General features: G+C 40.9%; 2 protein-coding genes across 2 annotated transcripts; one reads left to right on the top strand and one right to left on the bottom strand.

Moving 5' to 3' along the window:
• Positions 1-1,215: 1,215 nt before the first annotated feature.
• LOC145433037 (uncharacterized) lies at positions 1,216-7,916 on the bottom strand. Its single transcript, XM_080309935.1, has 8 exons — positions 7,648-7,916; positions 6,351-6,416; positions 5,429-5,569; positions 4,815-4,934; positions 3,521-3,640; positions 3,293-3,319; positions 2,580-2,689; positions 1,216-1,906 (listed from the first exon to the last, which is right to left on the bottom strand). Exons 1-8 carry the CDS (start codon positions 7,760-7,762, stop codon positions 1,646-1,648), a joined length of 960 nt encoding a protein of 319 aa, XP_080166061.1. The 5' UTR covers positions 7,763-7,916; the 3' UTR covers positions 1,216-1,645.
• A 5,396-nt stretch (positions 7,917-13,312) lies between these two features.
• LOC145433032 (putative oxidoreductase TM_0325) lies at positions 13,313-15,704 on the top strand. Its single transcript, XM_080309914.1, has 2 exons — positions 13,313-14,238; positions 15,072-15,704. The coding sequence occupies exons 1-2, from the start codon at positions 13,652-13,654 to the stop codon at positions 15,256-15,258; spliced, it is 774 nt and encodes a 257-aa protein (XP_080166040.1). The 5' UTR covers positions 13,313-13,651; the 3' UTR covers positions 15,259-15,704.
• The last annotated feature ends 1,877 nt before the right edge of the window (positions 15,705-17,581 follow it).

Genomic DNA, 17,581 nt, shown 5'->3' with positions numbered 1-17,581 from the left:
CTACATGATGGAATTTGGAAAATCGTCGGATCAATTATTACGTGAATCATATATAGCTTTTGTGACGTACACCATGCTTGGGTCGTTTCGCACTCTATACAGTAATTTCAAGAAAACCGGAAATTAGATTAACACTTAAGTTAAAGTTTTTAGAAGCATTGTATAAATTATATCACCGGCATTTCATTCTAATTTGTCTAATTAGACGACTAGAAATATCTAGCGGTCAACGGTGTCCAGGTATGTTCCAAGAATAGCACATTTCCGCATGAAATCTCAAAGAAATTCAACAAAAATTAAGTTCAGATCATATCAAATTTGAGTTCATTCTCATAGGCGTGAGAACGGCAAATTTCAGTACACCACTCTTGACTGGTTTCGCACTATACAGTAGGGATGGTGTGAAGTGAACGCGAGGTTCACGTTCGCGTTCTGTGTGTGAACCTCGGAAATTTAGAGGTTCACGTTCACAAACGAACCTTGGTAGGTTCTGCACTGTGAACCTTTTTCATATATTACAATTTTCACATCATTATAACATCTTTGGTTGGAATTTATTGCATTTCAACTGCGGACCACTCTATGCGTGGCGCTGGCAGCATAACAAAAAATGGACACCAAACGAGCATACCCCTTGATAATCACAAAAATTTTACGTGCTTTGTTACAAAAATTTGCTCGAAATATCCAGCTTTCCATTTGTGAATATTTAGTGGCTCTCTGCTGTGAGCTTGACTCGCAATGACACAACATCAAGGGTGAAATACACTACATGTAGTCAGCGAATGATGCTTATTAAACCAATCAATGGAATTGATATCGTTGTCTGATGGAAAATATCTTGCAGGTGTACGGTGTCAATCTTGACTTCATATGTTTATTGTATCATAACAACAAAATCCACGCTATTGGGATGTTGGTATGCTACAGCTGTATAACTTGTTAATGGGGTAATATCGGTAGTAAGTATAGAAACTCGTTTTACACTCTGCTCAATATCAACGTCGCAATACTCAGACGCCGAATGCATTGTCCGGTCTGGCCTAGACCGTTAAGCTTATATTCCCTTGCAACTCCTCGTCGAAATCGTTGGCAAAGCGACGAAAGAGATTGATTTTATGGGATTATTATATCATTTGATTGCCCCAGTCGATATATTTGGCGACGTTTAAAACGGTAATAGGTACTTCAGCATTGTGGCATTATGTGGCCGAGTTATCGCTAGGTATCATGTAGAATAATATAGACTATCACTTCGCTGAAATGTTGGGTTGTAATTAGCAATGTGACGTCACGTGACGTCATGAGGTTCACGTTCGCGTTCACACAGAACCTTTCAAAAAGGTTCGCGTTCACACGAACCTGAACCTTTCAGAGGTTCACACCATCCCTACTATACAGCTCTCATGTAACTTTTTCTAGAAATCCAGAAATTAGATTAAAATCAATGTTAGAGCATGGAAACATTGTATATATTCTATTACCGGCACTTCACTCTAATAAAGTCTAATTGGTCTAATTGGACGACTAGAATTTTTCTAGCTGTCCGGTCCACGTGTAGGCCAAGGACATCACATTTCCGCATGAAATCTCAGAAAAACAGACCTAAACGTTTAAAGGATACTATATTGCTACCACTAATAAATCAACCGGCGATGTCAAGAAAAAGGAATCGAATAGTATGCGCGTTATACCGGTGTTCTACGTTGGTAGCGATCGAAAGTCGGGTGTCGTCCAGTCTGCCTGCGATCACGCGCGCAGATACCGCCAACTCGCTGGAAACCCGCAGAACGAACGTCAGCAAACACACGTTAACTTTTTCGAACTCGACTTCAGAGCCGATGTCGGGGTCGTTGGGAAAGTGGATGCGTACGCTCGTGGTGTATGTGACGTTGTTCATAGTATCCTGGGAGAGAAAAATCTGGATGGGAATAACCCACATAGTTGAAGACGACTGTAATTGACGATTTATCAGTTGCTCGAGTTTGTTAGGCCTACCATATTTTCAGCACCCTAAAAGAGGACGTCATTTTCCGGCAAGTAAAACGAAAGTAAAATTGTTACGATTGAGTTTGATGACATTTCACATTTCCTTATTAGTTGCAGGAAAAATTTACAAAAACAAGGCAAATCAGAAGTTTCATAAACAAAAATTAGTAATCGCATTCAGCTCATGAATACTTTGCTAATAAGAAATGATCATTTTTAAGGATTTAGTGAACTTGTTTGAATAAAAAATATCATTGAAATTATGTGCAACCGTCCAAATGCTCGAAACTGATTCATCTAATAGGTATGTTGAGTTCGAACTTCCTCTAGAAAAATTGCGACAGATCCTCGCATGTGAAAAAGATCCAGATGCTACAGAGCAGAGAACGTCGAACGATGTTCGCAATAACAATCAAGGCCGGCAGGCCATTTGTTGGAAAACCTTTTTTGAGCCAGCAATTCGGCATCCTTCATGGCTACGATAATTGCCGGACTCCTGTCCGGTTAGAATATAAAACTCTGACCCTATGCATGCATATCTAATATGTGAGTCAAAATGTATTATTGAATAGCTATAGGAATTAACCTACTTCGATAACAAGATCGTACAGTGACGACGTTACGGTGAAGGTCTTTTGAATCTTTACTATCAGGCTCGTTTCCGCACAGATCTCCAATTGCATTACTTTCGTGGTATTCTCTGTAGAATCGGCAGAGGCATTAAACTGTGATAATACATTATGACCACGACACTACAGCAGACTTGTGCGAATTAAGGAATTTTCAAAATTTGCAACCAAAACTAGAACTAGAACGACTCAGTTTTCAAAACTATCAACTAGAACTAGAACTAGGCCTACTCATTTTTCAAAAGTTGGAACCAGAACTGGAACCGGAACTAGAGCTGTTCAACGTTCAAAAGTAGAAACTAAAACTAGACCTGGAACAACTCACTTTTTAAAAGTTGCAACTAGAACTAGAACTAGAACCAATCACTTTTCAAAACTAGCAGCTCGAAATAGAACTAGAACTAGAACCACTCACCTTTCTAAATTTGGAACCACAACAGGAACTATACTCCAAAGTCAAAAAGTATGCAGTGCCATAATATCGCACGGTGGCGGTAAATATGAATATATTGAGTTACTCAATGCTCAATGTTCATACTGTGTTGATGAAATATGATTTTGGGGCTCGTTTGCTGCAATACTATGTTTAAAGATATATTGTATATACCAATCAACGCATAAAAATCGAATAGCATAAAAATCCAATTTCCGAAATTGCCTCATCACATGTTCACCTTGAATACCTTCCCATGGCAGGAAATCTGAAATGCATAAATCATAATATTATACGAGGCCTAGAACCATTATATCACTTAGCTCCAGCATGTAATTTGAACGCATGAATGATCCCCAAAGTTATTAATTTCACGCAACAATTCAGAAAATGCGCGTAGAGCTATGCCAATGCATAGAAAGCAGTACGCAGTCACAACCGGGATGGAATGGATGATTCATCGGCTCACCTCGACAGTACTTCCCGTCACCAGTCGTCATAAAGGAACAGGTACATTCATAACTCCCTATGGTATTGTCACAGATTGCGAATACATGACAAATCAGATCGTTCGCGCATTCATCAATGTCTAGAAAATAACATTGAGATTGGGAATTGTAAATGCAGTAGGCCTATAGTTTAAGTGCCGACATAAAGATCCAAAATTACCGAAAATGGTCAAAAGTAGGAAATACTATTTCCTTTTCAACTCTTGTTTTTCTTAGCAATAAGTAATGGGAGTTGGTGCACATATAGTAAATGCTAGATTGCCACTTCCAGTACTATAAGTTTGTTTCATTAGGCTCACCGTATTTATAGCGTCCGTAAAGAGGACATTTTTTGCTGTCAAGTGAAACAAAAGTAGAACTGTTTAGTTTGAGTTTGACGATGGTTTATATTTCCTTGGTAGTTGCGAGCAAAAGGTACAAAAACGAAGGAAAGCAAAAGTTATAAGAACAGACAAAACAACTACAAATAAAATTCATTTTTCAGATTCAGCCCAGGCACAGTTTGCGGCTGTGGCGAGATATCGCAGTGGTATAATCCGCGGCTGCAACACCAATGGGTGCGGGTTCGAGTCCGACCGAGGTCGACTTCAGAATTCCGATACCTAAGTGTCGGAGGTTTACCTAGGCTCCTCCTCGCCACCTTATCCGCGTAAGTGGTGTCTTACAAAAGGCCTAGAGGTGGGCCGTGCTATAAGTCGGCAGTTGCGGAAAATAATGAAGTATATCGGCCTGGTGTACATGACCATGGTAGTCGACAAACACCATGAATATCACAAAACAAACAAACAAACAGTTTGCGGCTCTCTTGACATTAGCCAATAAGGAATGATCATTTTAAACAAGATCCTGGATTTTTCACAGGGAATTTAATTTCCATCATATACAACCGTCAAGATTCTCGAAACCGACCGAACCAATAGGCATCTCAAGTTCGAACTTGCGCCAGAAATATTGCGACAGTTCATCTGATGTAAAAGGCCTATATGTTACAGAAAACGTCGCACAATGTTCGAAATAACAATCAAGAATGTAGAGCTCGTAGGACAAATTGTTGGAAAACATTTGACCAGCAATTTAGCATGTATCATGGTTTCAGTAATTTTTGAGAGTAAATGAAACTTAAACTTCTTGGTGAAAATATAAACGTGAAGAAAACGGGACATTTGGGCATTTTTGAGGAGGACAGTTCACTTTTCACGAGAAAAGAGGAAAAAATTCTAAAAGAGAATATATGGTATGCATATCGTTTCATACCATCGCAATGCGTGCCGTTGCCTTCAAAGCCAGCACCACATGTGCAATTGTGACCGCCTTCTGTGTTGAAACAGTCTGCATGTTCGTGACATGAATTGACCCCGTCGCATTCATTTATATCTGTCGGAAGATAAGTTTCTTAACGCGAATGATTTGATTAATACTGTGTTAATATACGTCGTATTAGGCTATATATATAATATCATCTTACAGAAAGTTGTCGAATAAGTTATCTAGCACTAGGTTCAGGTGAAAATCAACTTAAACCTCCGAATAGAATACTTTACCCGAAATTAGTGCGTGTAATATACAAGAAATGTGTTATTCCATGATCGTATACTTCATACTGATTATGCGAAATGTGTTCTCGCCCCTTTTTCAACATGTGGTGGAATTCAATAGGAAACGCGTGGGGAGGGCACTTATTGTGGTAAATTCCCGCTTACAGGACTAACTATGTCACGTGACAAAGGACATTCAAGACTATAGTACTATATCGCTTTATTATTCACTTCTATAGGCTATAAAGAAACCAGTCTATTTGGTGAACCTCAATTTCCGAGGAGTTTCGTGAACCCTATTTGTCAAGACTATGGACAATTACATATGCTTACCTAGGCATTGAAATTTCACTCTTGATGCTTTCACAAAATAACCGTTATTGCATTTGCAGCTGAATATATTGCTCAGTTCTGGAGTGCAGATCGAATATTCACCGCATCCTATATTTTCGCAGGCATCCGCTGCAGATAACTCTAAAACGGTTTGGGAGTATATCAGCAAGCGGCACTTTAGCAATCAGCATGGGTACTATTAGTAATGGTGACGTGTGAACATAGTGAGATTGTAGCAATGCGCATGGGAACGCATGGCAAGGGGACACATGAGGATATGAAATACTGAAGTCCTCACACAGAACATCAACACAACTTTAGCACCATCCCCAATGTTGCCTTTACGGTGAAAGACGTGTACTGCTATTATCGTCACATGGTTGATCTAAGGTTCATTCACATTATACGGCAACAGTATAATGAGTATTTATGGTAAATCAGTGTGACTTCTGCTGTTCCCTTTCAGATACCAGTTTAAAAATGCGAGGGTTCACCTTGGAAAGTGTCAGCGTATTGTTCGGTCGAAACGCAACAGCGTGATACCAGTTGCTTGATTAAAAATGAGCTTATAAATGTTGAAGATAGAAATGACATTTCAGAGGGGCGGGGTTTCGATTTGCGTATACGAGATTGCTCGCGACGTAACACCACCAACAGTCACAATTCGACTAAGGATCGGCCTAATTACCTGCAATCAATGATGGCCAAGACGAGGGTATCATCACAAGTTATAGGTATGAGTTTAGTGTGTGTCTTGACCCGCAGGAAACCCCTGAAAGTGGCCCGGGAATTCCTGGTGTTCAATGGAGCATTGGATCGGAACCACTGATCTAAGTATAGCACGACACCCTAGATTTCAGCAAGCTGAAAGGTGCAATTCAAATCCGCAATGAAATAAGTTTAATTGTTCGGTTGAAATCACCTACTAGTCCCACCGGGATGGCGTCGATACTTTCCTGAAATATCTTCTTGACTTTGCCGTCCTCAACTGTAAAATATAACCGGTCAGGTATCGGTGTGTCATACAGAAAATCGTTTATGAAATGTAGACATTCTAGCACAGGGGTGCTCACAAGGTCGATCACGACATTCCGGTGGGTCGCGGGTCATTTGTGGTAGATCGCGAGAATTTTTCTTTAGATCGGTAGATTGTGAAAACCCGTAGCAAAACGCTGAGCATTATTTTGTTAAATTATGGGTGAAACAGGGAGTGGTGGTATTCAAATTTTACGTCAATCACAAAAGTCTTATTTTTCATCCGGTTCCGACTGCTGCCAACCGGTTTCCTGATTTCATAAAGATTATTCGAGAGTCTGCTCTACATAGACCTACCACGTTTTCGGAATTCAAAAAGAGGACCCTTTTTTCTTGGCTTCAAGTTTGGTGGCTAGCCAAAAAAAGTTATAATAACAGACATAAAAACAGGAAATATATAAACATATTATCCGAATCCCGTGATAGTTTACCTATTTCTAGTCTTCTCTATCACTTATCACACCTAAAAGTCTCCTTGAAAACACAAAAATAGGACGAAATGCTAAAAAAGACACTTTATTTATCAAGAAAGTAGAACAAATTCTCCCTAAAGAGGACATATGGTACCCCTACTTCTATAGAAGCGGATGAATACGGACAGTCGGACACTTGAAATCAATCACCCGAAAAGTATATTGTACTCTAGCAAATAGCAGCCCTTGTCTGATGAGAACTCGGAGATTTTCTTGTCAAAAGTAGTTGTGATTGAAGTGGGAATAGACACAGCGATATTGCCCGGTTTGTGTATGTGAGTGTGTGTGTGTGTGGTATTCATGGTGTTTGTCGACCACTGTAGTCATTTACAAGGCCGATTTAATCTGTGACTGCCGACTTGTAGCACAGCCCAGTTCTAGGCCGCATATATGCGGATGAGAGGGCGATGTGGAGCCTAGATAAACCTCCAACACCTGGGTAGAAATTATGGAGTCGACCTCGGTCGGACTCGAACCCGCAGCCCATTAGTGTTTCAGCTGTGGATTATTCCACTACTTTACTCGCCACCATATTGCCCAGTGTCTGGCACGGTCTTGTTGGATTACTTAAGCAAGAGCAAACCCGGCAACATGCTGGCTTGAACCTGTAACTGGAATGACATTGCTTACGTATTCCTGTGCGGGCTATCGAGTGAAAAGAAGCGGATAAACCTGCTCCAATGCAGAAGAAACAATAAACTCGTCACTTACATATAAACATTCCGTAAAACGAACAATTTGTGCAATCGGCGAATGCAGTGACTCGTGATACCGACCACATCAGACTGAAAACACTCAATGCAGTTACTGAGTGAGTGATATCCATGTTGATCAAAGTTTTACTGTTGCACGTGCAGAAAACAATGATGGTTACTTTATCCTCGCCAACCCTTTTAACAAATTTCCAGGATCTGCCGAACTGTTGCCACCAAAATGTATCGATTCACAAGGTCGATCCTATGCCTACCTGATTCTCCCTTACTGAAAATTTGGATTAATAATAATTATTGCACGCAAAGACCTCGGAAATTCAAGTTACACAGCGCGTCTAGATAATCTATCGTGACATATTTCATTTGCATCTACATGGGATCCTATTAATGTTAAGTCCTATTGTAAATTGTAGTCCTCATATTAGTTGGCGGTAGGTAATAGGTATGAGTACATTTTTATAATGATTTGAATATGCCAGTAAATTGAATTAATCACGATTTGCAATGCGTTCTTACGCAATCTTACGACTAGATACATACGCGGGGCGTATTTCTTTCATAGCACCCCAAAACTTTGAACTACTACTCTTCATACTGAAGTGAATCTAGCAATATCTCCTGTATTCTGCTGGCAACGTCTCTTTTCCTGTGACAGATAGATAGATAGATAGATAGATAGAAGCTTGGTGACTGCAATTATAAGAAAGCGTGAGTCATTCTGCTGGACCAAGAATATCATCAGGAGATGTATTCACTGTGAAATCATTTTTCATATCCTCGCAAGTCCTCGAGCCATAGCGGCGTGATAACACATTATTACATCCGCTTGTCAACACAATACGAAAACTAGTTGGATATACTATGATCTTGGGGCAGGGTTGGGAAACTCAACTTGCATCGCGGGCCGGATTCAAACCTTCAGATCGCTCGCGGGCCGGACCAGTCAAATTATTTCAAATTGTTACCTCAAAATCTGTGCCGTGTCTTAATATCAAGCCTGTGTACGTGATGGTAGACTACATCATATTACGGATCACAGGGGATTCTTGTAACACCTGTATTCGCAAACAATCGATTTAGCAAAAGTACGATGATTGGCCGCTTGAATACAGTTATAAACCGTTAAAACAGTGGCTTTAACGACGATGTACGCCAGGGGTGGGCAAACTTTTGAGTTCGCGGGCCGCATTCAACATCTAAATCCATTCGCGGGCCGCACTATACTCTATAAAATTGGGATTATAAACCGAAACGCAATATTGGTATTTGATAATATAGTGAGGACATGGAGTTGATATATGTGCTTATTTAAAACAAACCAAACATTGCTTTGATGGTATCGTACTCGCGTCAGAAACATAGTGGCGAGATTTCATCGGCTGGTCGACCTCAATAACCAATTTGTCAAAACTATAGAGATGAAAGTCGGAAAATCTGTGAGCAGCGGTCTGTTCATAGATTTACTAATTCCACTTTTGGTTCAGTTCCAGGACACAAAATGCAGACAGCATCATAACCATGCTAGCTTCAAACACACTTCTACTATGTGTAGATAAAATATAAATACCCCAATTCTACGCATACCGAGAACGAATCTACCTAAGACACGCGCGAATCGGTTTTTATAAGCACATAACTGAGATTATTAAAGTAGAGTGGCCAATCTGAAATCCCACTCGTGGTCCGAATTATGTCAATCTCGTTTAGGATTTCTGTGATATTTAGCAGTTGAAACCTTTCAAACTGCGTGGTCCTTGAGATCGGGCTGTCGCGCCAGAAATTAAACGAAGTATTTACCTTGGAATAGGGGTTCTCAAACTTTTTAAGACACGCCCCCCCCCCTTATGATGTTGAAGCATTTCGCGGCCCCTTATCGTCATGTCACAAAACATAACCAGGATGCTAGCAAACCTAACGGATAGTTTGATGGCAGGTAACTATGAAATTCTGACTAAATACCGAGCAACAATTATGAAGCGGACTACAATCGCGCGGAGCGCGAAAATTTTTTACAGTTGAGCTCAACTTCGCACCCCCTTCAGATGCCTTCACACCCGCAAGGAGGCCTGCGTCCCAGTTTGGGAACCATTGTCTTAAGATTATCATGGTGAAATATATTAAGAAAAAGTTTTATCAAGTCCCTACATTAATTCGATATTGAGTATGTATTTTATCAATATTTAAAAAAAGTTTCTTTAGACTCTCGCGGGCCGCACAGAACGGTGTCGCGGGCCGCATGCGGCCCGCGGGCCGTAGTTTGCCCACCCCTGATGTACGCTGTCATATGTCTATGATCCTTTTGTTTTAGTTGTAATCTGGCGCTGCCCTGGGTTGGGTATATGCGCTGTGAGAAATACAATAGAGATTAACTCTAATATACGCGCACGTTGTAATTATAGGTTCATCAGTAATAATTCGCGATTCGGGTTCATGTGGAGGCCGCGGACCTTTCGAGTCAAAACCGATACAGCCGTGCGACAACTTATATTTGAATCATAATTTTGTGACTATTTTGTTCTCAATGTAGCCTGCATATAACAGGGTTGCCATACGTCCGGAATTACCCGGTCATGTCCGGAATTTCACTGAAAAAACTGCGTCCGGGAGGAAATTCTAAAATATGCCTAAATGTCCGGAATTTTGAAGGCATGAAGTAGGCTCAAAAGCTTTTCGTAAATTAACATAAGCAATATTATTTTCAAGTAGGTTTAGGCTATTCGAAATTTTTCTTCGCGCTGCGCGCGAGGTAGTGCTACGTCTATTGATATTAGTATGGGCAACAGGCACCGCCATCGCAAAAATGCAATAAAAAATAAATATAAATAACCATCATTTACTGAAGTAAGTCTAATTGTAATCGCAATTATAAGCTAACGGTATATTCCTAGAGTTGGTTAGGCCGATTGGATGCTTCTGTCACAGACAGTGGTTCCAAATCTTTGGGTCGTCCGCCTTATCTGGGGATCGCGATGATGTTGGACGTAATCAGCTTCCTAGGCCGTGAATTAGTTTGGGCAAGCTGACTTTTTTTAGTAATCAGCTTTTCAAGTTTTGAGGTCGCGACCATAAAAGGTAGGAAATCACCAGATGTGCAACCTGCTGGTGAATCTATAGTAGCCTAATATATGGAAAAATCAATATAATTGACAAAATTTATTCATAAAATTTAACAACAAAATGCATATAGTAAGTGCCCAAGAAGTTACATCGATTACCCTATGGTGGAGCCAAGATCAGTGCTTTTTGAGCAGAAGGGGGCTGAAAAATGTTGTTTCGGACCTGATTAAAACACACAACCAGATAGCAGTACCGACCTAACAGTAGCCTATAGCATGGTTGTCAAACACAATCCCGGCAGGTCAGACACGGCAGTATTGCTGTTAAACTGACTATTTTGAGTGTTCCAACCATCCCGTATCGATATACGTCCGCTACATCGGGTGGTAATTGTCCGTAGGCTCATACAACGTGTTTTTTGTAAAGTATTTACACAATTATGGCATCATTTTACAACTTATAAAAACACATTTTTTAAAGGCTTTTTTAAACACTGTTTAAAACATGTTTTAAACAAAGTGATTTAAACCACCGTTTGTTTGAAATGCAACCCTAGAAACCATATTACCGCTGTCGAATGGATATAATGCGGCCTATGAACATAATTCAACATTTGTGGCCTCGAAGGATTATTTATTGGAAGTATTTCTTACTAAAAACTGAAACATTTGTTAGAACCGTGCTGGATAACACAAATATCTTCCAATCTACTCAGAATTGCTTCGTGGGCCGGATGAAATCGTCTGACGGGCCGTATGTTTTACACCCCTGTCTGAGTGGGTAACCTGAGTCAGTCTGACGGGACCCCCGGAGGTCAAAACACATCTACCCAACTCATACATATGATTTGTGATGAAACACCCGCCTTGGTCAACATTGGTTGCAGGTTAGTAGGCCTGATCAGCAGTCGAATTGCGACTGTTATAGCGGTACGTCTTGTGCAGTGGCGTATGAAGGTTCGAAATCGAAATCCCGTCTATCTGAAAGCTCCTTTGTAATTTCGCAATCGCTATCAGGCTGTTGCGTTTCAACTAGACAAGACAATGACACTTTCCAGGGCGAAGCCCCCATTTCAGAACTGGTGTCCGACAGAAAACAGCAGAAATCACCAGCGATGAGACCAGACTTTTCACTGTTTGGCATCGGACCGGATTTTGCACAGTTTTGAGACAGTCGTATCGGAGTCGGATTCTATTGCAGATTTTGTTTCGAATATATTTGGATAGTTGCAACATCGCTTCGGATATTTTTGGTTAGTTGACTGACCAGACGTTACTTTTGATTTCACGTCAAAAGAAAAACATCGTCAGGTCGACAACCAAACACGGACAGTAAACACGGACTGGTAGCACTCTAAAGTTGTTTTGTCAAAGGTACGATCAAATATAAATCAGCTATTAACCCTAACCTTGGCCTTTGTAAATACTACTCTGCTCTTCTCCTGTAGCAATGAGGCTACTGGTTGGAATTGAACCAAACTTGTTGTGAAGGCTTAAATTAGGTAACCTAACAATTTTATCAAGTAGCCAGTACGATTTGAGAAAAAAAGTCATTTTTGAAGAGCCCTACTGTACATAGGGTTGTGTTTAAAACAAAAATAAATTCAAAACAAACATGTTTAAAACAACGCCCTTGTTTAAAACATATTTGTAATTTTTTATAAGCCATGACGTCACGTATATTCAATTGTGACGTCATAGTGGATTGTGAACGTTTGTTTTAAATGCAACCGTATATGTGGATAAGTTCATAAGTACGACACACGCGCGTCCACGTCGTCCAACTACCATATGGCAGAAAAAATGATCATCGCCGGACTTGATTTGTGCAGCAGTATCTCGCCGGCTATCCGACATTCATCGAGCATGTTCAGTTCACATTCAAGTCGAAATACAAACAATGTCTGACTGAATACTAGTTAGCCGTTTAGTTTACCGAACCGCGAGTCACGACCTGATATATCAATCTCACCTTCCGACACATGCCATCTTTTTTTGCCACCTGTCCTTTTATATTATCTTGTTACTTTTCATTCAGTGTACAGTACATACTGCACAACTTGTACATGCCTCCTTCTTTACATCACCTAGGCCAGGTGGGTGTCTGATTTCGAAGACTACTCCAAGTCGTTTCGACACCTTCCTATCTTTTATTGTATCGCAGTCTTGTGGTGTATTGAAAAGATAAAATTTTAGCAAGAAATTGAATTGAATAGGATGTTCGTCACGCTGCTGGAGAAAAAATGCAGGGAGAAATACATACGTTATGAATCTCAACTAGAACCCTGTAACTGAAACGGAATCATTTAACCGTATCGCAATCACAATTTGCTTTGCAGGCAGGTTTTACATAATACCTTCCACTGAGATTCTGATACTTGTGCTGTGTTGTACACGTTGGCTGTAGAAGAGTAAATATTGTCAGTTATTTTATGCGAAAGCAGTTCGAAAGATGGAGGAAATATGAATTGAGTTGTATGAGTATTGCTGATTATATTAGTAAATATGAATGCCACCCAGCCACAGGTCTTACACGATGTCTAACGAAGTCTTGTATATAATTTTTTACTTTCGCCTGACGATTAGCAGGGCCTTACATATGATGTCTGATGTAATATCGACTGAAATTAATATTATTCGTTTGACATACCACGTAAACCGTGAATATATGGTGGTATGTGCTATTTACAATAAGTGCGGACGGTAACGTTTCGAGCTAGAGCTAATACATGACATTTTGGTGAGCGGGTAAATCGATAGATAGATACCACTATTGAATCTCTTTCCTCGGATATTGTGCTTGTCGCGGTACGACATCATCAGAATCATTAAAACCCCACCACTCACCCGGATATTTTCCACCGGTGCACTTCAGCATTAGCATACGTAAGTAGGTTTTGACTTATTTTGTTTCGAACATCTATCCAGTTCCAGTGTTAGATTTACATGACAGCGATGGAATTCTCCGACAAAGTCGTAGTAATTACGGGTGCCTCAAGTGGCATTGGACGAGCGGCTGCTTTAGCGTTCGCGGAGCACGGTTGCTTTCTCACTATCACAGGACGAAACCTCGAAAATCTTAATGCCGTTGCAGCACTGTGCAAAAGTAAAGGGGCCAAAGATGTATTGACTGTGAAGGCAGAGTTCGAGAACATGCAGGAGGTCGAATCTGTGATCGAAATGACCGTCTCAAGGTTCCCGAGAATCGATATTCTTGTCAATAACGCAGGGCTCAATATTACCGGTACTCTCGAGAATGGTAAAATGGACGATTTCGACCGTCTCTTCCAAGTCAATGTTAAGTCCATGGTACGAATAACTCAGCAAGCAATGCCTTACCTGTTGAAAACGAATGGGAATGTGGTTAACATATCGAGCTACTGCGCCGAGAAACAGGTCACAAACTACTTGTTCTACTGCATGACCAAGGCTGCGGTCAATCAGTTCACAAGGACGACAGCTTTAGACTACGCCCCAAAAGGAGTTCGCGTGAACGCTGTGTGTCCTTACGCAGTATATACCGGTGTAGCCAGGTACGTAATACGACGAGAAAGTACTTTCTGTGTAGAGAGGCGGTCTACGTAATCAGCCCTAGTACTGAAGTATTTTTGAAGATGATCGAAGTAGTCAAGTGTTGTTTTGAAGTAGAAGAAGTAACGATAACAAGTAGACGTAGCAATTTCCATGGGAAAACTACTTCAAGATGAAGTCGAAAATGAAAGGTCTCAAGTGACCAGTGTCCAATGCTGCTAGCAGTTAATCGAATGTTGCTACTTTCGAAATTGAAAGATCATCTTCTCGACTAATATAAAACGGCTGGCACTACAAATACGTACCGTCTTCGAAAATATATTTAGTAACCGTCATGTTCGTACGACAATTCCGACCGTAAAAGTGATGCAAACTAATCCAAAAGTTATTTATCCGTTTTAAAATCCAAATTTTAGGCATTAGTTTTGCCTAAAAACTGTTCAAGTAGCAGTGGCAATAGTCTAAAACATAACCGCTTGAGTAATTATTGAAAGCAGATGAAGTATACTTGGGGTCTCCGAAAAAAGTGAAGCACTTCGCTACTGACCACTGACCAGCTCCGAGCAGAATTAGAATTGGTCCCGCAAAGTTCTACATGACCCATTGTAAATCTATTTTCTGTTTACAAAATCGAACGTGTACAAAATTTACTACGGTAGTTTGATTCAAAAACTTTTGAGCAGAATTGGAAGTATAGTCGGAAACATATCCACCCGAGTAAGTGTTGTGCAAATAGGCAGCTCCCACTTGACTACTTTGAAAATTATAACTACGTCATTACTAACCGTCTCCGTCTGTGTATCGCGATATTGCATTCAATTCATGTTATTTGAAGGGATCGGTTCGAGACATCGGAACAACTGGACCAATTTTACGAGAATGTAGCCGCTGGTATACCTCTAGGTAGAATTGGAAAGGTGGACGAATGCGCCAACGCCATTTTGTTCATGGCATCAGACCGATCTGCTTGGACGACTGGACAGTGTTTAGTTCTCGATGGAGCCAAGAGCCTCGCATCATAAGTCTTAGCAATCGTTTCAAGAACAGCACATATTTAAGATTCAATTCTTCAAACCGCTATAGAATGCAAGAATGAATAAAATAGATGTTGGAAAGCTACTTCTGAATCACGCAGCGTAGCGCTCAAGGATCGAGGGCGCTCGAATCAACACTCGGTCTTGTTACGTCTGGATGCTACCGTGACTTCATCCTATTATCGAATACCATTTTCCCGCCACTTTGTGATCTTTGTCGATGCTTTTTAGCAGTTGATATGTGACATTGTCATCTTGGAAGTAGATATTAATATGGTGTCCCGAACGTTGTTCTTGCTATGTTTCCAAGCGTACCGCGCCATATGACCCTCGTCGGATATTCCATATCAAGGTGTTGCCTCTGGTGCAATACAGGACGCCTATACGGATTGTCTTTTCATTGGCATGGGTGATAATAAATGCGAGTGCATCTATAGGTGAAAGTGGGTAAGTTGTGGAGGCACAAAAATTGAGGAAGGACGTAACCGTTAACTCTAATCATCTTTGGTGCAGTTAGCGACTACAGACAGTGAACAGTAATAAGGTCATACTGAAGAGGCAGATTTATACTTATTCACTTTTGTGCGTAAAAGACCCTCTCATGTAGCTGATGATCAAAGATATAGCACCATCTGAAGATACTTTATGAAAGCAGTGTCCTATATGGTGTGGACATAAGCAAATCTCATGGCTTGGTTAATTTGGTCTACGTCACACTTCCATTTGGCTAAAGGCAATTTGACGATAAATTTTGACCGGCTGGCCGAGCTTTAAATTTGATAAAACGGCCGCGGGTATCAATAGAAAGCTTCCGCTATACTGATTACGAAAATATAAATTTTATTCCGCTCATGGCCCCGGAACCCCCACAATCGGCCTCAAATTTCTCATCGTTAAGGAGATAGGCATTGTTGCGCAACAATGCTGTCTGACCTAACGAGAGCGTAGCACAGGAATTACAGGAGCGGCGAGAGTGAGAATGCTCAACTGGCGTCGCGGCAATGGGTAATGAGCTTGTGTTTCGAAGTGCGATCGCTTCGCAGAGAAATGTTGCCGAGTTGCGCTGTTGGTACTTTCTGGGCGCTTCGGTAGAAGCGAGCACACACCAGCCTTTGTCTTGTAACGGTAGAACTGGGACCACAGAATCCATTAGGGGCCTACGAATTTTCGGGCATTCTCTTTATAGAGATCTTTCCGTCTAGGTAGCTGCATAGTGCATACATTTGATATGTCAGATGATTATGATATCGATTCGCTTATCCCGCTTGTTGTGTAGGACTCCAGGGACACGTTGCGCTGTTGATGGCGGGTATGTCGATATTTTGTATGGTCGCTTTGATTAAGTCTGAGCGCACATTACCAGCCGTTCCTTGTCATGTATCTGAGGGTAGAACTTCTTCCGCTAAAGCAGCAGGTACAATGTTGATTGAAGGTTTACAGCAGGGGTGTCGAACTAAACTGGAGTCGCGGTCCGGATTCAATCCTTTATTAGATAGCTTTCGGGCGGGATCAGTCAAATGATTCGAAAATGTTACCACCAGATCCTTACCTTTTTTTCACTGAAATACTCTATTTACCAATAAGCCTATGCCTATATACCCCTTTTCAGGAATATAGGAGCTTCAACTGAACGGTGACGTTGGAATTTGGTTTATCATATCTCAATCACCATTCGGATTTTTCTGAATGCCGGAGACCTTTTGCGTAAGAAGTAGTACGGAGGTATCATTGCTGCGACGCCAGCTGAGAACGCTCGCCGCGCAGCCGCTCATGTGCTCCTGAGCTACGCTCTCCATAACAATTAAAAATTCAAGACCGATTATGGTGGTTCCAGGGCCATGAGCGGAATAAAATTTATATTTTCGTAATCAGTACCGCGGTAGCTTTTGATTGATACTCGTTTTATCAAATTTACGCAATTCAAGTCGGTCAAAAATTACCCTCAAATTGCCTTTAGCCCAATGGAAAGTGTGACGTAGACCAATTTCACTGAGCCTTGAGATTTGCTTGTGTCTACACCAAAGGTGGGCAAACTACGGCCCGCAACACCGTTTTGTGCGGCCCGCGAAAGCCTCAAGAAACGATGTAAAAAAATTGAGAGAATGCGTACAAAAATGAAATTACTGTGGGTACTTGATGAAACTTTTTCTCAATATATTTCAGCATGATAATGATAAATTATATTCTTACCAAGACCTGAACTGCCGCAAAAGTATTTTCTTTATAAATTTATGAAACTTTTTCAAATTTTTTCGCGCTGTGCGCGATTTGATGTTGTCGAATGCGCCACGACGCACCAAGACATATATGA

Source organism: Botryllus schlosseri, chromosome 2 (assembly GCF_051294905.1).
Source record: "Botryllus schlosseri isolate E-star chromosome 2, Bs_hap1, whole genome shotgun sequence".
Lineage (NCBI taxonomy): Eukaryota > Metazoa > Chordata > Ascidiacea > Stolidobranchia > Styelidae > Botryllus > Botryllus schlosseri.
Note: the sequence above shows the minus strand (reverse complement) of the source record. Positions and strands in the feature narration are given on the sequence as shown.

Excerpts from the sequence above, each read along its gene's own strand:
- LOC145433037 (XM_080309935.1), bottom strand. The coding sequence starts at position 7,762 with ATGGATATCACTCACTCAGTAACTGCATTGAGTGTTTTCAGTCTGATG. Across the intron at positions 3,641-4,814 it reads CAACGGCACGCATTGCGATG|ACATTGATGAATGCGCGAAC; the intron begins GTATGAAACGAT and ends GTTATTTTCTAG. Across the intron at positions 3,320-3,520 it reads TGACGGGAAGTACTGTCGAG|ATTTCCTGCCATGGGAAGGT; the intron begins GTGAGCCGATGA and ends TATGCATTTCAG.
- LOC145433032 (XM_080309914.1), top strand. The coding sequence starts at position 13,652 with ATGACAGCGATGGAATTCTCCGACAAAGTCGTAGTAATTACGGGTGCC. Across the intron at positions 14,239-15,071 it reads GTATATACCGGTGTAGCCAG|GGATCGGTTCGAGACATCGG; the intron begins GTACGTAATACG and ends TGTTATTTGAAG.